This window comes from Panulirus ornatus, chromosome 35 (genome assembly GCF_036320965.1).
Source record: "Panulirus ornatus isolate Po-2019 chromosome 35, ASM3632096v1, whole genome shotgun sequence".
Lineage (NCBI taxonomy): Eukaryota > Metazoa > Arthropoda > Malacostraca > Decapoda > Palinuridae > Panulirus > Panulirus ornatus.
In genome coordinates this window covers 12,951,938-12,975,283 of record NC_092258.1, presented here as the reverse complement: position 1 = coordinate 12,975,283, position 23,346 = coordinate 12,951,938, and the positions used below count along the sequence as shown (strand labels likewise).

General features: G+C 38.5%; 1 protein-coding gene across 4 annotated transcripts in view; it reads left to right on the top strand.

Moving 5' to 3' along the window:
• LOC139760171 (X-linked retinitis pigmentosa GTPase regulator-like) overlaps positions 1-21,518 on the top strand; it is a 145,083-nt gene extending 123,565 nt beyond the window's left edge. For all 4 annotated transcript variants that reach the window (XM_071683091.1, XM_071683093.1, XM_071683092.1 and 1 more), the window contains 3 exons: positions 874-1,023; positions 11,789-11,913; positions 13,452-21,518. In XM_071683091.1, coding sequence (XP_071539192.1) covers positions 874-1,023; positions 11,789-11,913; positions 13,452-13,475 — 299 coding nt within the window. In that variant the 3' untranslated portion in view covers positions 13,476-21,518. The remainder of the gene's footprint in view (positions 1-873; positions 1,024-11,788; positions 11,914-13,451) is intronic.
• The last annotated feature ends 1,828 nt before the right edge of the window (positions 21,519-23,346 follow it).

The window sequence follows — 23,346 nt, the reverse complement described above, 5'->3', positions numbered from 1 at the left end:
TAAATGGGACTGATTGAAGTATAGGTCTTTGATGGTCAGATCAGGTAAGGATGATGATGTCATTAGCCCTTACCCAAAGGTTCTGAAACCAGTATATCCCATGCAGTTCTCAGAATCAAAGATATTTACTGAGCAGTCCTGATTTATCAAGGAGGGTCACATCATTCTACTTAAGTATATTATCTTGAACGATGCCATAGGCATCTATTTCAAAATCCTGAGGTAGATATAAGATCAAGACTTTTTTTTAAGTTCCTGAACCCCCTTCTTTTCTGTAGTACAGCCTTTTAGCAGTCTTTGTGAGATTAACAGAGGAAAGGACATTGCAAACTTTTTCTGTTAACATAGTTTACTTATACCTATATTATATTCCAGTTTAAGTTTCTGTTAATGCTTCAGTCATTGGAGCAACATCTCTGCTTCCTTTTCCCAAAATGTTATTCCATAAGTTTGTCAGCAAAACACTGTCTTATGGGCATGTAGGTATGTACATACAGGGTGAGGTAAATGTAAACGATTGAAAGTGACAGAAATTTAACAGTGCACTCCAGCTTCAGTGACCAATGAAAGATTTGTCCAAATTCACCAGTTGCAGGAGGATTTTCTATCAAAAGCTGTCATCAGCATCAAGCTAACTTTGGAAAACAGCTGTATATCAAATGTGCATATTGAGAGTGGACAGTAATATTTTGTTGTGTGTGAGATTTGTGCATTAATTGTGATTTTCTTGTGTATGATAACACTTTGTAATATTGCTCATATGCCTGTAACCAGAGTAAGTGGTATCAGTAAGTGCAATATTGAAGTCTTAGTGTTTTATCATGTAATATAGTATTCCTCCTTAACACTCCTCATTGACTTCTGCACCTTTAGGAGGTCGACTTGCCCGGTTCTTTGGCAACTTGGGAAGAAAGAAATCCTCACATACCATTCAGAGTCCGCCAGCCATCACAGAAGAGCCACCTATCATTGTTGAAGAGGCAATTAGTGATGAACCCTCAGTTGAAGAAGATGCTCATTTAGGTAATTCATTTTCATGTCTTGTATGCACTAAATGCTTTTAAGAGGAATTGATTGAATGAATTAGAAAAATTAGTGTAAATGGGTTATCCCACAAAGCAATTTGCATTTTATTATACTGTTTCCAATATGATAGTTTGGCATACAATCATATGCTGATTGATTGTAGTCTAGGCACACACAGTTGAACATCTTTCTGTTTTCTCATTGTGCAGTTCCTCTGGCCATTTTCCTAGCAGATTAAGATGCTTTGACTTGGATTTGTTAATGATTTTATGAAGATAACACATGTTCCAATGACTTTAGATATCTACAGAGATATTCAAAAACTCATTAGGCCTAAATGAGCTAGTAGAAAATTATTACTTCTTACAGAAGAGGCTATTGAGCAAGGGAAAATAACTAGTTTATTTGGGGATCATTGGGAAAAATCTCAGTGATAATCTTTGGTTAACCCCACCATTGTTCTCCCAGGGCAGGATCTCACTGTGTAAACTACAACTTGCTTCTGACTTGTCTCAAAGAACATTGTGTATGTCATAAATGCAAATCCAGATTCAGTGACATATCTAATCAACTCATTCCTTTCAAAACTCAAACTACTGTACACTACACTACAGGAAGCGTAGTGTAGGAAAAGAAGGAAGAAACAAGGAGGCTTGCACAATAGCCTCTAGAGAAAGAAATAGCATTGTTTTAAGTTCAAAACTTGCTCCTTTCTCCAAATGAAAGTCAGCCATTGAGCATAAGAAATTTTAGAATCACTGAATAAAGGCAAGAAGGACTCTCACCTTATTGCAGAAATCACTAACTGAGTAGTGAGTTTGGGAGAGGTGCTTGGCACTCTCAAGGGCTACACATGGAATGATGGAAAGAAGTGCTGAAAGATCTCCACAGCCATATCCTGTAGAGACATGTTCCTTAGATAGGTTAGAGTGGAAGCCACCTTTCTGATTTTGTTGATGTGAACATTTGAGTTTGGCAAGAACTCTAGAATGCATGCTTGATATAAGTAGTAATGTAACTTTCAAACAGAAGATTGTTTAAAGGTAGGAGAGGTAAAAGATGATCTATAAAACAGTTGACTGTGGAATCCACCGAGGCTTCTAAGATGTGTGGAAATAATGTCCTAAGTGGCAAATTTTTTTGTTTCATTCTTCATGTGAAAATTGGGACTAAGACAGATCCTCATCTAAAACAGATCTTTATGAAAACTGAAGAGAATTTCTGTGAAAAACATGGCATGAACATCTCTGACTCTAAGACTAGAGCAATGAGAAATGGACTTTTGGAGTAAGTCTTAAGCAGGAGAACTGAGTAAGAAGATATTGTTCCATAAGAGATCTTAAGCCTTGCTCAGGAAGCAAAGAGATTGCATAGCTTGAGCTCAGGGTCATTGAAAGAAAAAAGGGGCATAGTAATTTGGCATTTGTGGAATTACAAAGATCATTTCCACTCCCTGCCAAAAGTGGACTTTGAAGTGCAGAATTGTAGGAGACAAAGGTATCTGTAGCCTTACCTTGGCTGTGGAAGAGAGAAGCAAGGAAGTGAGAGCACATGTCTTCTGTGATGGTGATTTCTCAGGTAATTTATACAACCTTCGTTGAGGCTTTCTGAACTGATTGATACTGGCAGGCTATGGAGGATATGATAAATTGTTATTTGAATACAGAGGGAAACTACATTGGCATTTGAATACGGTAAGAAGAATTCCAGGCATTCATTGTCTAGGCTTGAGTGTTTGAATTAGTCATGGCCAGCAAGTGTGAAAATAAGTGGAGCATAATAGGGATTGATTTGGCTAATAATGAAGAAAGTGGGAAACCAAGGCCATACCCTCCAAATTTTTACTATCATAGTCACTGAGATGCAAAAAGATCCAGCTTTTGAAGTACTTTTGAATGTCAGTTTACTGGAAGCAACAGATGGAAGTTATTTTGATAATGTTAAGCAACAGAAAGGGTATCTGTTTCGCACATGTGAAAGTCAATCACTGGAGACATGTGCACCACAAGGAAGGGATTGACTTTGCTCAGTAAGAGCTCTACCTGAGGTAAAACTTCTAGATTGATGTCTGTTTAACAGTTGCTTCTGAAGACAGAGGTTGGACACCTCAGACACAACATCTACTCACTTGTTGAAAACCTTCTGAGATGTCCATGACAAAATAGTTGCTCATTCCCGAGGGAATAGGTTGGTGTTCAAGGAATAATTTTGATCAGACTATCATGTTGGTGGATGTGAAAGAGGAGAGTCCTTAAGCCTGCGATGTTTATCCATGTGACCCACCAGGGAAAGAATACTCCCTTAGAGGCTTAATTTAAATTCCTGTTTTTTCAGACACAATGAGGCTGGTACCCTTAAGTAGATGCTGTATTGTTACATTCCAAGGACATTCCTAAAAGTTGTCAGTTCTCATCAGTTGATCTTTATATTGTTTTCCAACATGAACATCTGGCGTTAAACTTCTAAAAGCAATAAACAATGAAAATTTTTATTTTCAATAAGAAAAAGGGTGTACATTTTGTTGAAAGCGTTCTTCACTCTCTGATAGCAAAACTGAAGAGTGATTCAATGTGAAACCAGATATGTTCCCAAAGCTTGAAATTACATTGCATATATACCATATATATCTCAAGGAATGGGGAGAAAGAATACCGTCCAAGTGTTCCCTTCTTGTCATAGAAGGTGACAAAATGGGGTGGGAGGGGAGACTGGAAATCCTTCCTTCCTGTTTTCCTCTCCAAAATAAGGAACAGAGAAGGGGGCAAATTGAGGATTTCTCCTCTTAAGGCTCAGTCGTCTGTTCTTCAAGCTACCTCGCTAGCACAGGAAATGGTGAATATGTATGTGAAAAGAGATAATGTAACCTTAAATTTTGTACTGTGGATATATATGCCATTATAGATGGGATATCAGATAAGAAGTAAAAAGTTTTATTTTTATAATGTGGGTTTTTTCTTTTTCTTCATGATGTAATGAAACTGGAAAAGAAGGGAAAATATTTAAAAGTGATGAACCAAACAAATATTATAAAAATGTACGCTAATATTTTTTTGAAAAAAGCAAAATTCATGTAACCCAACCTGAGGTAGTGTTAAGAACTGAGGACTTGAGCCTTAGAGGGAATATCATCACTTGGCCCCCTTCTCTGTTCTTGCTTTAGAAAATTAAAAATGGAAAGGAAGGATTTCCAGCCCCTGCTCCCTCCTCTTTTAGTTGCGTTGTACAACAGGGAATACATGGGAAGTATTCTTTCTCCCCTATCCCCAGGGATAAAGTAAGTGAAAGAAGAAAGTTGAGAGTAGATGTGAATAAGAGCAACATTATTAGGTTCAGTAGGGTAGAGGGACAAGTTAATTTGGAGGTAAATTTGAATGGAGAAAAACTGGAGGAAACGAAGTGTTTTAGATATCTGGGAGTGGACTTAGCAACGGATGGTACCATAAAAGCAGAAGTAAGTCACAGGGTGGGGCAGGGGGCGAAAGTCCTGGGAGCATTGAAGAATGTGTGGAAGGCGAGAATATTATCTCAGAAAGCAAAAATGGGTATGCTTGAAGGAATTGTGGTTCCAACAATGTTATATGGTTGCGAGGCATGGGCTATAGATACGGTTGTGTGGAGGAGGATGAATGTGTTGGAAATGAAATGTTTGAGGACAATATGTGGTAAGAAGTGGTTTGATGGAGTAATTCTTGAAAGGGTAAGAGAGATGTGTGGTAATAAAAAGAGTGTGGTTAAGAGAGCAGAAGAGGGTGTGTTGAAGTTGTTTGGAAGTATGGAGAGGATGAGTGAGAAAAGATTGACAAAGAGAATATATGTGTCAGAGGTGGAAGAAACAAGGAGAAGCAGGAGACCTAATTGGAAGGGAAGGATGGAGTGAAAAAGATTTTGAGCATTGGGGGCCTGAACATACAGGAAGGTGAAAGATGTGCAAGCAATAGAGTGAATTGGAATGATGTGGTATACCAGGGTTGACATGCTGTCATTGGATTGAGCCAGAGCATGTAAAGCGTCTGGGGTAAACTGTGGAAAGGTCTGTAGGGCCTGGATGTGGAAAGGGAGCTATGGCTTCGCTGCATTACACATGACAGCTAGAGACTGAGCGTGAATATATGGCCCAACCCACCCACATACACATGTCTATACATAAACGCCCACACATGTACATATACATACCTTTACATTTCAATGTATACATACATATACACACACAGACAAATACATATGTACATATTCATACTTGCTAACTTCGAACTTTGCTGTCACCAACCCGCCATACATGAAATAGCATCCCCCCACCCCACCCCCCACGAGGTAGCACTTGGAAAATACAACAAAGGCCCCACAAAACTTTCCATAGTTTAGCCTAGACGCTTCACGTGCCCTGGTTCAATCCATTGACAACATGTCGTGCCCGGTATACCACATTGTTCCAATTCACTTTATTCCTTGCATGCCTTTCACCCTCCTGTATGTTCAGGCCCCGATCGCTCAAAATCTTTTTCACTCCATCCTTCCACCTCCAATTTGGTCTCCCACTTCTCCTCATTCCCTCCACCTTTGACACATATATCCTCTTTGTCAATCTTTCCTCACTCATTCTCTGTGACCAAACCATTTCAAAAAACCATCTTCAGCTCTCTCAACCACACTCTTTTTATTACCATACATCTCTCTTACCCTTTCATTACTTACTCGATCAAACCACCTCACACCACATATTGTCCTCAAACACCTCATTTCCAACACATCCACCCTCCTGCAAACAACCCTATCTATCGCCCATGCCTCACAACCATATAATATTCTTGGAAATACTATTCCTTCAAACATACCGATTTTTGCTCTCTGAGATAACGTTCTCACCTCCCACACATTCTTCAACGCTCACAGAACCTTTGCCCCCCTCCCCCAACCCTGTGACTCACTTCCACTTCCTTGGTTCCATCCACTGCCAAATCCACTCCCAGATATCTAAAGCACTTTACTTCCTCCAGTTTTTCTCCATTCAAACTTACTTCCCAATTTACTTGCCCCTCAACCCTACTGAACCTAATTACCTTGCTCTTATTCACAGTTACTCTCAGCTTTCTTTTTTCACACTTCACTTCCTCCAGTTTTACTCCATTCAAACTTACTTCCCAATTTACTTGCCTTTCAACCCTACAGAACCTAATAACTTGCTCTTATTCACAGTTATTCTCAGCTTTCTTTTTTCACACTCTTTACCAAACTCAGTCACCAGCTTCTGCAGTTTCTCACCCAAATCAGCCATCAACACTGTATCATCAGCACAACGGACTGCATACTTGCCTATCTCTCCAAAACTCTTGCATTAACCTCCCTAACAACCCAATCCATAAACAAATTAAACTACCATGGAGACATCACACACCCCTGCCACAAACCAAAGTTCACTGGAAACCACTCACTTTCATCTCTTCCTACTCGTACACATGCCTTACATCCTCGATAAAAGCTTTTCACTGCTTATACCAACTTACCTCCCACGCCATATACTCTTTATACCTTCCACAGAGCATCTCTATCATATGCCTTCTCCAGATCCATAAATGCTACATACAAATCCATCTGCTTTTCTAAGTATTTCTCACATACACTCTTCATAGCAAACACCTGATCCACACATCCTCTACCACTTCTGAAACCACACTGCTCCTCCTCAGTCTGGTGCTCTGTACATGCCTTAACCCTCTCCATCAATACCCTACCATATAATTTCCCAGGAATACTCAAAAACCTTATACCTCTGCAATTTGAACACTCATCTTTATCCTCTTTGCCTTTGTACAATGGCACTATACATGCATTCCGCCAATCCTCAGGCACTTCACCATGATCCATACATACATTGAATATCCTCACCAACCAGTCAACAACACAGTCACCCCATTTTTTAGTAAATTCCACAGCAATACCATCCAAACACGCCGCTTTGCCAGCTTTCATCTTCCGCAAAGCCATCTTCCGCAAAGCTTTCACTACCTCTTCTCTGTTTACCAAATCAATCTTCCTAACCCTCTCACTTCGCACACCACCTCAACCAAAACACCCTATATCTACCACTCTGTCATCACACACATTTAACAAACCTTCACAATACTCACTCCATCTCCCTCTCACTTCACTAGTACCTATTATTACCTCTCCATTTGCCCCTTTTATCGATTTTCCCATATGTTCTCTTGTCTTACACACTTTATTTACCTCCTTCCAAAACATCTTTTTATTTTCCTTAGAATTTGATAATTCTCTCTCACCCCAACTCTGCCCTCTTTTTCACCTCTTGCACCTTTCTCTAGACCTCTTGCCTCTTTCTTTTATACATCTCCCAGCCATTTGCACTATTTCCCTGCAAAATCCTCCAATTGCCTTTCTCTTCTCTTTTACTAACAATCTTACTTCTTCATCCCACCACTTACTACCCTTTCTAATCTGCCCATCTCCCACCTTTTTCATGCTACTAGCATCTTTTGTACAAGCAATTGCTGCTTCCCTAAATACATCCCATTCCTGCCCCACTCCCCTAATGTCATTTACTCTCACGTTTTTCCATTTTGCACTCAATCTCTCCTGGTACTTCCTCACTTACTCTCACCACTCTCTTCACCCCAACATTCTCTCTTCTTTTCTGAAAACCTCTACATATCTTCACCTTCGCCTCCAAAAGATAATAGTCAGACATCCCCCCAGTTGCTCCTCTCGGCACAATAACATCCAAAAGTCTCTCTTCCATCTTCCATCACTATAACTTGGTCTCGTACATCAAAGTGCTAACACACTCACTCAGCTGCTCCCAAATCACTTGCCTCTCATGATCTTTCTTCTCATGCCCAGGTGCATAGGCAGCAATAATCACCCATCTCTCTCTATCCACTTTCAGTTTTACCCATACCAATCTAGAGTTTACTTTCTTACACTCTATCACATACTCCCACAACTCCTGCTTCAGGAGTAGTGCTACTCCTTCCTTTGCTCTTGTCCGCTCACCAACCCCTGACTTTAATCCCAAGACATTTCCAAAATACTCTTCCTCTTTACTCTTGAGCTTCGTTTCACTCACAGCCAAAACCTCCAGGTTCCTTTCCTCAGACATGCTACCTATCTATCCTTTTTTCTCATCTCGGTTACATCCACACACAATTAGAGGAGGATGAGCACTCCCCACATGACTCCTTCTGTTTCCACTTTTAGAAAGTTAAAATACAAGGAGGGAAGGGTTTCTAGCCCCCTGCTCCCGTCTTCTTTAGTCGCCGTCTACAACCAATATATATATCCCCAGGGATATATATATTTGCTTCTCAGTGAATGTAGGTTTGTGGCAGGGGTGTGTGATGTCTCCATGGTTGTTTAATTTGTTTATGAATGGGGTTATTAGGGAGATGAATGCAAGAGTTTTGGAAAGAGGGGCAAGAATGCAGTTGTTGTGGATGAGAGAGCTTGGAAAGTGAATCAGTTGTTGTTTGCTGGTGATACAGTGCTGGTGGCTGATTCGTGTGAGAAACTGCAGAAGCTGGTGACTGAGTTTGGTAAAGTGTGTGAAAGAAGAAAGCTGAGAGTAAATGTGAATAAGAGCAAGGTTATTAGGTACAATAGGGTCGAGGGACAAGTCAATTGGGAGGTAAGTTTGAATGGAGAAAAACTGGAGGAAGTGAAGTGTTTTAGTTACTGGGAGTGGATTTGGCAGCGGGTGGAGCCATTGAAGTGGAAGTGAATCATAGGGTGGGGGAGGAGGCGAAAGTTCTGGGAGCGTCGAAAAATGTGTGGAAGTCAGGAACATTATCTTGGAAAGCAAAAATGGGTATGTTTGAAGGAATAGTGGTTCCAACAATGTTATATGGTTGCGAGGCATGGGCTATGGATAGAGTTGTGCAGAGGATGTGCTGGAAATGAGATGTTTGAGGACAATATGTGGTGTGAGGTGGTTTGATCGAGTAAGTAATAATAGGGTAAGAGAGATGTGTGGTAATAAAAAGAGCGTGGTTGAGAGAGCAGAAGAGGGTGTTTTGAAATGGTTTGGTCACATGGAGAGAATGAGTGAGGAAAGATTGACAAAGAGAATATATGTGTCAGAGGTGGAAGGAATGAGGAGAAGTGGGAGACCAAATTGGAGGTGGAAAGATGGAGTGAAAAAGATTTTGAGTGATCGGGGCCTGAACATGCAGGAGGGTGAAAGGCGTGCAAGAATAGAGTGAATTGGAACGGTGTGGTAAACCAGGGTCGATGTGCTGTCAATGGATTGAACCAGGGCATGTGAAGCATCTGGGGTAAACCATGGAAAGTTCTGTGGGGCCTGGATGTGGAAAGGAAGCTGTGGTTTCAGTGCATTATTACATGACAGCTAGAGACTGAATGTGAACGAAAGTGGCTTTTGTTGTCTTTTCCTAGCACTACCACGCGCACATTTGGGGGGAGGGGGTGATTATTTTCATGTGTGGCGGGGTGGCGATGGGAATGAATAAAGGCAGACAGTATGAATTATGTGCATGTGTATATATGTATGTCTGTGTGTATATTTCTTTCATCTGTTTCCTTGCGCTACCTTGCTAACGCAGGGAGACAGCGACAAAGCAAAATGAATATAAATATAGGTAGACAGACAAGCCATTTGTTCCCCAAACACAAAATGAAGTCCTAATAAGAAGATGTGTAACTGGCCAAAGAGGAAGTCTACTGAAAGTCAGTAACAAGAAAAAAAAGCGCTGAACATAAACATATATGGTAAAGACTGTGTACCAAGATTATCATGGACTTGGGTATAGATTATTGAGTTTTTGTACAGCTGAATTTATTCTTATAATGTTTTGTACAGCTGGATTTATTCTTATGATGTCAATCTTCCTTCTGCAGAGGAGATGGTTATGAGCAGTAGTTTTTATAAGGTGATCCTGTCAATTAAGATAGGTATTAGGTTTATCTATAGAATATTATGGGATATAGTATTTTTTTTTTTTCCGCTGTCTCCTGCGTTTGCGAGGTAGCGCAAGGAAACAGACGAAAGAAATGGCCCAACCCATCCCCATACACATGTATATACATACGTCCACACACGCAAATATACATACCTACACAGCTTTCCATGGTTTACCCCAGACGCTTCACATGCCTTGATTCAATCCACTGACAGCACGTCAACCCCGGTATACCACATCGCTCCAATTCACTCTATTCCTTGCCCTCCTTTCACCCTCCTGCATGTTCAGGCCCCGATCACACAAAATCTTTTTCACTCCATCTTTCCACCTCCAATTTGGTCTCCCTCTTCTCCTCGTTCCCTCCACCTCCGACACATATATCCTCTTGGTCAATCTTTCCTCACTCATTCTCTCCATGTGCCCAAACCATTTCAAAACTCCCTCTTCTGCTCTCTCAACCACGCTCTTTTTATTTCCACACATCTCTCTTACCCTTACGTTACTTACTCGATCAAACCACCTCACACCACACATTGTCCTCAAACATCTCATTTCCAGCACATCCATCCTCCTGCGCACAACTCTATCCATAGCCCACGCCTCGCAACCATACAACATTGTTGGAACCACTATTCCTTCAAACATACCCATTTTTGCTTTCCGAGATAATGTTCTCGACTTCCACACATTCTTCAAGGCTCCCAGAATTTTCGCCCCCTCCCCCACCCTATGATTCACTTCCATTTCCATGGTTCCATCCGCTGCCAGATCCACTCCCAGATATCTAAAACACTTCACTTCCTCCAGTTTTTCTCTATTCAAACTCACCTCCCAATTGACTTGACCCTCAACCCTACTGTACCTAATAACCTTGCTCTTATTCACATTTACTTTTAACTTTCTTCTTTCACACACTTTACCAAACTCAGTCACCAGCTTCTGCAGTTTCTCACATGAATCAGCCACCAGCGCTGTATCATCAGCGAACAACAACTGACTCACTTCCCAAGCTCTCTCATCCCCAACAGACTTCATACTTGCCCCTCTTTCCAAAACTCTTGCATTCACCTCCCTAGTAACCCCATCCATAAACAAATTAAACAACCATGGAGACATCACACACCCCTGCCGCAAACCTACATTCACTGAGAACCAATCACTTTCCTCTCTTCCTACACGTACACATGCCTTACATCCTCGATAAAAACTTTTCACTGCTTTTAACAACTTGCCTCCCACTCCATATATTCTTAATACCTTCCACAGAGCATCTCTATCAACTCTATCATATGCCTTCTCCAGATCCATAAATGCTACATACAAATCCATTTGCTTTTCTAAGTATTTCTCACATACATTCTTCAAAGCAAACACCTGATCCACACATCCTCTACCACTTCTGAAACCACACTGCTCTTCCCCAATCTGATGCTCTGTACATGCCTTCACCCTCTCAATCAATACTCTCCCATATAATTTACCAGGAATACTCAACAAACTTATACCTCTGTAATTTGAACACTCACTCTTATCCCCTTTGCCTTTGTACAATGGCACTATGCACGCATTCCGCCAATCCTCAGGCACCTCACCATGAGTCATACATACATTAAATAACCTTACCAACCAGTATTATTGTTATTATTTATGAAAGTGAAATTCTCTTATCTCCCTTATTCACTAAATGACTCATGTTAGGAAGGATACATGAAAAAAATGAAGTAGAGGGTGTTTAGTAATTATTCAGATGAAGGTTAAAGGAAATCATTGAAGAATAATCATTAGAGGATGCTTGGTGAAAAGCATATAGATGTAGCTTCTTTTTCCAGAATCTATTGGAGACCCAAACAGTGATACACCAGAGGAAAAAATGAAAGAAACAGTAGAGGCTTTTACAGATTCATCTGAAAAGTCTGCAGCCTCTCTTTCAGATGGAACACCTGGTCATAAAAAGGTAACAAATTTTGTGTTTTCCTATATCTTGTACAGTAAATTATCTTTTCCTTGGGTCAAATGGGATCCTTCCAAGAGCCTCAGGGTATAACTTAATGAAATATGCAAAAGGTTAATTATTAATATGGTTATTAAGATGCATGAAAATGACTGTAGAAGAAAGAAGAGTCACAGAGTGAGGGATAATTGGGTCACTACCTTTAAGTTTTTAAAACAGACCGATGATGGAGATGTTGAACAGGTCTTCAAGAATTGTACAGTAGAGCAACCAGAGGGCATAGCACAAAATAAGCAAGAAACATGTTAAAAAGATGTAAAAAATTACGTGGTTGATGAATATATTAGAATAACTGAGGATGTTGTTAATGGAGACAGCATACATAGATATAAAAGATTGTATGATGGTAGAGAATGTTGAAGAGAACAGGCACTATGAGTGTAAAACTTTCTCCCTCTGTACAAATTAGAAGTTACTCAATTTGATTCAGTAACTGTCTGTTTAGATCTTTGTTTTGTATTTTACTGCATATGATTTGGCCCTTAAAACTCAAAAGATAATTGACTAACTTGCAAATAAGAAACATGTTCAGAGGTAATTATATAAGAGACTAAGTTTCAAGACAACAAACCAAAGGTGAGCTCATTCTTGTCTGTGGTTTATCTCTGTGATTTACCTTCTCTCTGTCTGGTGAAGAACACTGGCTTTCTGCAGTGATTGTTTTCCTCTCATCCAGATAACAGTTTCTTGTCATTTTGGGCCTGTCAACGGCCAATTAGAGACCCGCACATGAATATATTCATATTCTTACAGTGATAGGTAAGCTCGTTGTGTGCCTGTAAACCCACATCATTGTCCCTCCTTACTGTCATAATTTTGCATAAAGTAGAATACTGTTTATAATTTGGGAAATATATTGTTTAATTCTGGTATAATAAAACTGGATTTGATCATACAGTAATTCTGTCTTGATTATCCCATCCACTTATTGTGTATATCTTAAGCTAGAATATTGTTAGAACAGGCTCCTAGTAATACATAGGACCCAAGTGTATCATACCATGGTAAGGGGATGGGTAATTACAGATTGATATTGAAATTGAGTGTCCCTGAAGCAGCCAGCATTTAGTGGTCATCACTTTTGTATTTTGATTGGGTTTCCATGTGATTGGTTATTCAAACGTCATACGTAATAGGTCAGCAAAGCTGTTGTCTCTCTAGCTTACATATTTCAAGATACATAAAGAAGTCTCTTTGAGTCAAAACCATTTTTGCCTACTTCAGCTGAACTCTGAGGTTGATTCAGTGGCATAGATTCTTTAATCATTGACATTTTGTAACAATCTGTTACAGTCTTTTTAAACTACAATTGTTTTTCCATACTAGTGCTGTACTACCACCTGTTAAATGCCTAATTATTTTTTTCCCAGTTTCATTTCAGTATTACAGACTGCGTAAACTGAAGCTGCTAATTTTTTTCCATATTAGTACTGTATCACTACCTGTGTAATGCCTGATAAATATTTTTCCCCCAATTTCAGTCCAGAGCATGTGTGATCTTGTAGAAGAGGGAACTACCACAGAAATGGAAGCAGTCTGAAGAAGTTTAGTGCAGTCCTGGGGCATCCTGTTCATTCCACATCTCATATCCGTTTGCACTTGCAATTGTTAGAAATATTATAAATTAGGACGTCATAGAAAATTGTTTTGGTAGGTATTATATTACTGGTACTCATTAGAACCTCATCACATAAAAAGATGGGCTCTTGAAATATTGATTAGTTTTAAAAACAAGCACAGCTGTAAAAAGTTCTCATGTTTATTCTTCTTGTTTATTCTTATTGGTAAAGAAAAATGTAAAACATGTTACATGAAGGTTTGCAGTGGCTATTGATACCTGGATTTTCAGTAAGGGGGTTTTTAATGACAGTTTTCAACTAACCCCTATGTTTTGATGATATTCCTTACCATGTGTGTATGAAAAAATTGTCTTCCACTTTTATCTTTTGTGTGACTGACTACATCCCATATCATCCTTCTTTTGAACTACCCAGTGGACGGGCTGTGTGTTTTTGTTTTCCAAGAAGGTATTTGACCCCAGAGGATAGTAATGAAACGATTTTCAGACAGGTACCTAAGGGATACTCCCTCAGTGGATCATACTGTATTTGAGCAATAGGAAACAGATGAAACTTATCAAAAGTGCCTTTTCTGACTGGGTAGATGTAACCTGTGGTGTACTGGTCTTTATGCCTCTATTTTTCCTGATTTTTGTAAATGACTTGCCAGAATGACTGAGCTTATACTTAAATGTTTGCTGATGATGCTAAAGTTATGCAAGTGATATGGACTGACCTGATTGCATCATCCTACCGAGAGATTAGACAGACTTCAGTGTTGGGCTTATACACAGTTGAAGTTCACCCTGACCATATAAAAAGTAATGAGGGTGGGGCACAAAGAGGCATAGTAATGAGTCTGATCTTACAAAAAACTAATACAAGAATCTGTATTGAAAAGACTTGAAAGCTAACTGACTACCCAGTCTTTCACCTAAACATAACATACAGAGATTGCCGAGTCATATAACTTGTTGATTGATAAGCAAAGTATAGTACTTTGATATGGAAATGTGCTGTGCATTAATTCCCGCTTGTATCAGACCTAAAGTATGATTCTCAGATCTCATCATTCCTTTTAAAGTAACATATATTTTTGATGAAGAAGGTTCAGTGGAGGACAGGGAAGATGATACCCGAAACAAGAAAGACAAGTAATAGAAAAAGGTTTGCGGCAATGAATTTGCACATTCTAGAAAAAGAGAAGGAAAAGTAATCCAAAGGAAGTGGACAATGTTGAGTGAAAATGGTGTATTGAAATTTGTCAGGTTCAAGATGTGAAGTACTCCTATAGTAATTGACTGGTGAATGATTGGAAGGAGATAAGTGATAAGACTGCAATTGCAGATAATTTAGAGAAAATTTCAAAGTTTAGTGATAGACAATAAAATATGAATTGCTTCTCACAAGTTTAGAGTTCCCTTTCCTTATCAAACAAAGTGATAATTACAAATCTTTTAAGCTGTTGTTGAAAAGACCATTAAGCAGGCAGAGAACTTTTGTTTTAATTGTTCAGATAGAAAATAGTAGCCTTACATTTTACAAAATCAACTAAAAGATCAGCAGTTTCATATGTATTACTGACAGGCATTCTTATCCCCTCTGAAGAGGAGGCAAAATATTTGGGTTTGATTCTTGATAGATGATTGACAAGGGCCCTTTGTCACATGTAAAATGACAAATTCGCTAACCATTTTGAAGATTTCATTGCTCCTAGGAGCCTAGGTTATAAGATATATAAGGAAAACTTGACTGTGGTTGCCAGATATATTCACAGATCACCAATATCATCATGAAAATGGGTTACACTGTCAATAATTATTGGAAGAATATGCTCAACAGCATTCAGACCTTTTAAAGTTGAGTCTGTATGCAGATCCTGGTGAGCATCTTAAGAATTTAAGATGTAAAGAAGTCTCTTTAGGTATAGAAATACATTGTTTAACCTTACATGTGTTTGCTGCTGACAGGAGTTAGGGCTTTGATCAACATCCCAAGTTCTATAAACCTTTTAATATAAGAATAAATGATGCTGTTAATGAGAGTGGTTTGAACTCAATTCTAGAAGTGAATTTTGCTTTTTTCCCTCCCTGGAAGGTCCTTGAGATCAGACTCTGCAGGGACTATATAAAAACACCCAAAAGCAACATTGCTTTCATCATAATAAAAAGTAAATTTCTTCTGTATGATGTTATTCTTTCAAGAAATGTAAAGATATTTAAAGATGGCTCAAGATGTCTTGCTGTAGTTATTGAAGAAGAATCTCAGAAAGCAAAATGATGAAGCCAATTTTTGATAATTACTCCAGATCTGCATGGTGTTCTGGCTGCTTAAGATGTTGCTAGGAAAGGGCAAAGTGCCAAGGGAGTGGAAAAGGGCAAATATTATACCCATCTATAAGAAAGGAGACTAGGGAGAGACAATAAGCTGCAGACCAGTCTCCTTGACAAGTGTGGTCTGTAAGGTATTGAAAAGTTAATTTGAAAGCAAATGGATGACTCTTCTGAAGGGAAATTACTGAAGTGAGAAGCAGCACAGAACTAGGGAAAGGAGGCCATGTGTAATGTACATCTTAGATTTGTATGAAACAATGAATCATCTCTTAGACAAATGAAAAGGCTTTGTTTGTTGGTCTGTATTTTTACTGCCAGAAAACATTTGGCTGCACAACATATAAGGCTGATTAAGAAGCTGAAATAGGAGGCAGGAATAAGTGAGAGAAACTGCTGGGAGAAAGATCATCTTAGTGATAGGGAACAAAAAACATGTAAGAGGAGCCATCTCCAAATGGGTAGAGTGCCACAGGATTCTGTTTTGGGACCATTAATTACTCTTCTTGATCTTTGTGAATGACTTGCCTGAAGGTGTGGACTCCTACATGAATGTGTGTGCAGATAGTGCAAAGGTCAAAAGTGAAATGAAAAGCAAGAAGGATTTCATATATTTACTTGAAGACCTAGACCAACTCCAAAGTTGGTCTGTCACATGGTTGATGAAATTCTTCCCAAGCAAATATAAGGTAATGAAGATGGGACAGAGTGAAAGAAGACTTCAGTAAAATTATCATCGAGTAGGAAATAAGCTTCAGGATTCTGTGTGACAAAGACTTTGGAGTCAACATCATCCCTAACCTGTAGCCAGAGTTCCACATTAGAACAGTGAAGGAGACAAACAGTGTTCTGGTAAATATCAAAATACCTTTAAAGTATATGGAGAAGGTAAGAAGCACAAAGAGCTACTTAAATTTACTGAGAAGGTAATAAAGATAGTACCAGAATTAAGAGTGCTAAATTACTGAGATATCCCTAGGGATAGGGGAGAAATTCCCTGCATGTCATAAAAGGTGACATGCAGGTGAGTGGGGAGATGGAGATCCTTCCCTTCTGTTTTTAATTTCCAAAAAAAAAAAGGAACAGAGAAGGGGCCAGGTGAGGAAATTTCCCCTACGGCTCAGTCCCCTGTTCTTAAAACTATCTCGCTAGTGTGGGAAATGGCGAATATGTATGAAAAAAAGTTACCAAGACTTAATAAAGGCTTTAAATTTGCCCATCTTGGTGTGACCTGATCACAACCTACAAGATTTTAAAACAGATCATTGATGTGGATAGTGAACAGTTCTTTCAGACATGTAGGGATAGAACATCCAGTGGTCCTAACATGAAATTAAGAAAGGAACTTGTTAAGAATCATGTAAAAAAAAATTCTTTTGTTATATGAGTGATGGATGAATGGAATAGTGACTGAGGACTTGGTATATGAGACAACATACTTTCTGGACTCCAAGAAAGTATGGGAGGCTTCTTAAGTAGTTGGATCATCAGGCAGGAATAAGGGGGAGACTCTTCTGATGGATTGATTATGATATTGGAAGGGAACACATGACACATGCCAGAGGAGCCTCCTTAAAATGGGTGGTCACCAGCAGAGTGACACAGGATTCTGTTGTAGGACCATTACTCTTCTTGATATCTGTGAATGACTTGCTAGAAGTTTGCAGTTGAACATGTCTGCAGATAATGCAAAGGTCTTAAGGGAAGTGAAAAGTGAGGAAGATTGCATCAACATCCAAAGGAACCCTGACATACACAAAGTTGGTCTTATACATGGTTGCGAAGTTCAACCTAAGTAAGTGTAAAGTAATGAGGATGGGTCTCACTGAATGAGGGCCTTGACATGATTATTATCTAGCAGCAAGTAAGGGAGACCAAATGTCTGCTAGCATGTATTAGGGTTTATGGATAAGGACATGCTTAGCAAGTTGTTCACATCCTACATAGGCCAAAACTAGATTAAACTTTTCAAGTTTGGTCTGCACCTAAAGAAGCACAAAGAACTTATAGAGAAGGTCCAGAGGAGAGCAACAACAATGTACCATAATTAGAGAAGGCTGAATTACAGGGAAAGGATAGAGCCCTTTAATTTGCCCACCTTGGAAGAGTGAAAAGTGAGAGATGACCTCATTACAACCTTTAAAATTTTCATAACAGATTGATGACATAAAGAGAGAACAGTTCTTTGAACCAGGGTATATAACATGAAGTAAAGGAAAGAAACTTATACAAGAAAGATGTGAAGTGCTTTCTTTATATGAGTGGTGGATAGACAGAACAAAACGAATGAAGACATGGTAAGTGCAAACAGCTTTTGGAATTTTGAAAAGTTGTATGATAGCAGAGAGTATTCTGAAGATGAGGCCCCTAAGTGTAGTACTCCCTACCCATACCGTATAGACAGGTACTTACAGATAGGTAATTACACATACACCCATTAAAGAAGCACAAATATGCATTCAGAGAAAGGCAACTACTGTAAGTTGGTACCTATTTAAGATAGTTGGGCAACAGTGAGAGGCTGAGGGCTACAGATCTGCCCACCATGGAGGAAAGAAGAGACAGAGGTTACTTGATAATAACCTTCAAACTTCTAAATCAGTTTGACAGTGTCGACAATGAATATTTCTTCTTGGGATGCAATGACCAAAGGTCATAAATAGAAGCTAGGCAAGAAGTTTGTTTGAAAGTTTGTGAAGAAGTACTGTTTTAGTGTAAGGATGGTGAACTGGGCTAAGTAATGAAACTGTAAGTACCAGCATTATACTTTGTTCAGAAAGCACCTTGCTGGAAAAGAAAGTCCAAGAGATGGAGCCTTGTCAGTATGGATCTCTCTTCCCATGTTACAAATAGGTAATTACAAATGGGTAATTATACATTCATAGCCTTAATACTATTTACTACAAGAGGTTGACAAAACTGGAGCTACAGATAGGCATTAAGTAGGACTCCTTTTGTAGATTGAAAATTATCCTTGAGGGAGAGAAATTGGATGCATGGATGAGAGTGACCTGTGGGATCCTACAGGGTTTAGTCTTGAGAGCATAACTGTACTTGGTGCATATAAACGACTTGCAAGAACTGGAATCATAATTGAATACTGCATATTTCTTGATAATGTTAGAATTAGAATAGAAATTAGTAGTCTTCAGGATTGTGAAACCTTCGAAAAGATGTCGACAGGATCTAGCTGTGGTTAGTTACATGGCAGATGAAGTTCAGCGAAACTATATGTTACTTGATAGGAATGAGACAGACAGAAGGGAAGCCTAATTATGCCTGCCATTTTGCAGGAAGGAAATTTCAGGAATCAACTACTTAAAGTGACTTGGGGTTAAGATAGAAAATATCCTATCCTTAGATCATACTTGACAGTTAGGTGAATTATTCCTCAATTATCAAACTTGCTGTCGAGTACATGGACAATGAGATGTTCAAAAAGGTACTTATAAGGTAAACTGAACCCAAGCTAAGTTATGTAGTGCCGGTTTGGCTACCTATCTTGTGGGGACAAATGAGAAGGTCCATGGGTAGGCAACAAAGGTTGTGCAAAAAGTAGGAGAAATAAGCTACAGGGAGATGCAAGCTGTCATTTAATTAACCATAATAGAGAAGAAAGAGAAAAGGGATGACCTGATCATAAACAAGTTTCTGATTAAATCTGGTGAAGTGAATGTTGAGCAGTTTCTGACATGACATACCATGAATCGAAGTAAGAATCAAGTGACAAAGCATGTAAAGAAATACTTCAGTTGTAGCAGTGTTATGGACACATGAGGAAAGTTGGAGAGGAAACTGTAAGTAAATACAATATAAGTAAGTTTAAATCATTGTATGATGAAAAAAAGTTTTAGCGGTGAGACCTTATGAGTGCAAATCACCCTCACCTTGTTGCGTAAATTAGTAATGGATAGGTAATCACACCCAGATTAATCAGTCATATAAGATACCTATGAAAGTGCTTCTTTGGGAGAAGTTTGAAACTAAGAAACACAATATTGAATTGTCAATAGAATATTTCAAGATACATGCTCAGATTTATCATTCACTTCACTTGAGAAAATGATTTATGGAATGTTAAGCTTTGTGCAGTAGCAAAAACCTATTTCTTTATAGCATCAGTCACTGTTTGACTATAATTACACACACACACACACACACACACACACACACACACACACACACTGGATGCTCCATTGCTGTGTGGAAAATCAAAGTAGTTATGTATGTTGCCATAAGTTGTGCTGTCAGTTAACAGTTATCACTCAGATTTTATTATGCACCGTTACTGGTACATAATATCTTTAAGTTTTTTCATTTGCAATAACTAAGAGAGTCTAGTGGCAGCACTTTTAAAATATATAATCACTATATAATTTACTTTTTAGTGAAGATTTTTTTTTACTTAAAGAGTTTTAAGCAGTTTGTAAATACATTTTTTTTTATCATAATGCCCTTTACAATATGAATGATATATACATTTATTTGATAATGTCCAACTCATTTTTCTGTCCTATCTATCATCTGTCTGTCTGTCTATCTATCTATCTATCTATCTATCTATCTATCTATCTATCTGTCTATCTGTCTGTCTGTCTATCTATCTATCTATCTATCTATCTATCTATCTGTCTATATCTGGATGCATGTTCCCACCTGGAACTCCACAGCAATAAAATCTCTATAACAAATGAATTCCAGTGCTGCTTCTTAGCCTTCAGTGCCTCACCCATATCAGGCCACTGGCAGAGGCAACTGTAGCCCAATGTTTGCAGACACTCCTAACTAATGTTCTTACTGGCTTCTACCTACTTCTTCTGCCTAATGTTCTTACCTACTAGAGATCCTGCAAACTGAACTTAAGGTTTGAGTAAAAACTTCGTCTCATATTTTTCATATGGTAGTATGATAATTTATACTGGACATTAATTCAAAACTAAACAGGTTATGCATTTGAATTCTGTAATATTGAGGTCATAGAAAATATATCAGTTCATGACATTGTTTTGGTTTATTGCAAGCTCATTCAGTGTAGAAAGTATAGTCAGATGAAGTCAATTGCCTGACATGAAAGGCATGATTCTATTAGATATCATTTTTGCACAGGTTTGAGTATGATGGCTTTTGGAACTAACTTTAAAATGGGCCCTTCATCATAAGTTGAAATAAGTTGTTGTCATTCTTAGTGAATGCCTTAATTCTGGCTTAGGCTTCATATCAAGTCAAAGCTAAGTAACTCAGCTAAAGTAGTGTTTGAAATTGCAGCACTCCCTTCATGTAGAATCTACCTCATGTTTACAAAATAGGATAGCACCTAGAGCACTGTTCTAAACTATCTGTATCCCCCAAACTGGAGAGAGATGGATGTTCATATTATTATCAGTTTTAAGTATGAGGCACTTCTCATGAAAATATATACAAAAAAATTACCAAGACATCTTCAGTCTGATATACTCGCTGACATTTTGATGCAGACATTAAAGTACACTGTAGGTATTTAACATGTTATATGAATATGAATAGATTTAGGAGTGAACTTAATGGGTAAAAGTATGAGTTGTAGATGAAGAAAAATGTTTTAAGTTGATTTTTGTGACAATTATTTATTATGGAGTTGGATATTTGTTGCACTTTTGAGAAGAAAGATTTATTTAACATTTTTGAGATGGTTTAATTCTTCATTTACCATTCCACTTTGTTTTCATTCAAATGAATATGTTTCATACATAATGTATTAATTTTGCTAATGTATTATATCTCCTTTCTTGCTCTGTAGGAGACAAGTTATCAGTAAAACCTTAAAAAATCAGCTAAAGTGATCATCAAACTAACAACTACAAATGCCACTCAGATTTGTCTACCTCACAAGCTTCCTGCTTCAATTGACTGTCATTCCATCATTCTGTTATATGCTCAGTCTCTAGTGAGTCTGAGTAAACTTGCTAATTCTAACTCAAGTGTTGCCACAGGTTCTAGTGGCAAAAAAATGTCCATTAAGTGTAATGAGGTTTACATTGATGATTACATGCATAAGTTTCTCAACAAGCAATGAAAATATCATAAACCAGTCTTTTTTTTTTTTTCCAACGTGGTAAGTTACCCAAAGTCTACACACCAATTGGAATACTTGTATGGCATATGGCTATTATGCAAGGATCACAAAGGCTTTGACAACTTTTTTTTTTTTATACAGAATGGCAAAAGGTGAGAGTGAGTTAGGAATGGAAGGTGTTTAGGGAAGAAGTGCTGACATGTGTGAGGAAATGTGAGGCAACCAGAAAGTGGGAGGTGGGCTTGTGAGAAAGGATAGTAAGTATTATGATAAAGTAAAGTTGCTTGTAAAAGAGAAGAGAGAGGTTTATTTGGTTTCTTCCAAGGAAGGACTCCAAGTGACTAGGATATGTACAACAAAAGGTGGTTGAAAGTAAAGAGAAAGGTGCAGGAGCTCATAAAGAGAGCAAATGAAAGCTAGGGTTTATCAGCTAATTGTATGAGGGCACTATAAGGCAGACTTAGGTAAAGCCCAAGCCCTGAGTTATTCTTTACACTTAGTGTTTTGAATCTCCAACAATGATCAGATTGTTTTCTTTGCTACTTTGTTATCATCATATAGTGTTTTGTCTACTTATGGTGGCATTACTGAGGGCGTATGGACCAATCCTACTTTTATTCTCTTCTGTGACTTATCTTTGATTTCAGTGAAAATGAAGTTGATTTTCTCAAAAGCTTTTTTCAGCACAGGATTTAGATAAACTTTGGCAAAGGGTAAGACACCATAGCCTGTTTCATTTCCCCAATCTTTCTTAAATATAGTGCACCCAGAAATGGAGTATTTGGCAAGGAACTCTATATTTCAAATATACAGCCAGTTTTTTGAAATACTGATTATATGATTCTTGATTTGTAATGCAGCTTTCTTTAACTCCAAATTTTTTTTACGTATACTCCAAGCATAATGGTGATATTTTACTGCTTGACTAGGACTTTTTTTTTCATTGGTATGTATATGTGCAACAGTGGCACATATAGGAAGGGAGGAAGTGGTGGAGATGAGAGAAGGTGAGGTGGTCAGGGAGGATGGGAATGATGCCAGTGAGGGAGAAGTGGCAGGGCATGGTGTTGGTGTTGGAGGGTGCAGTACCCTTCCACGAGAGTGAGCAGATGAGGTCTCAGAAGACCTAAATCTGCAAGTAATATTTAGAATGGAAGGAAGCAGTGAGAAAGTCATAAGGAAGATGGCAGACAGCGAGACATTAAAAATATATGTACATGAAAGGACATGACAAGGGAAAATATGAAAAATTCAGAAAGTAGAGTGGGCAAATGACTGAAGATAAACATGTCACAAGAAGCAGATTCTTGCCCATTTTGAGTGACATGGGTGATTACAGCATAAGAAGATCCAAGCTCTAGGTAGCAGCTGGTAGCCAGCCAATGAATAGGGAGGTATATTACCAGTACTACCCACCTGGGTTCCTGGTAGACTT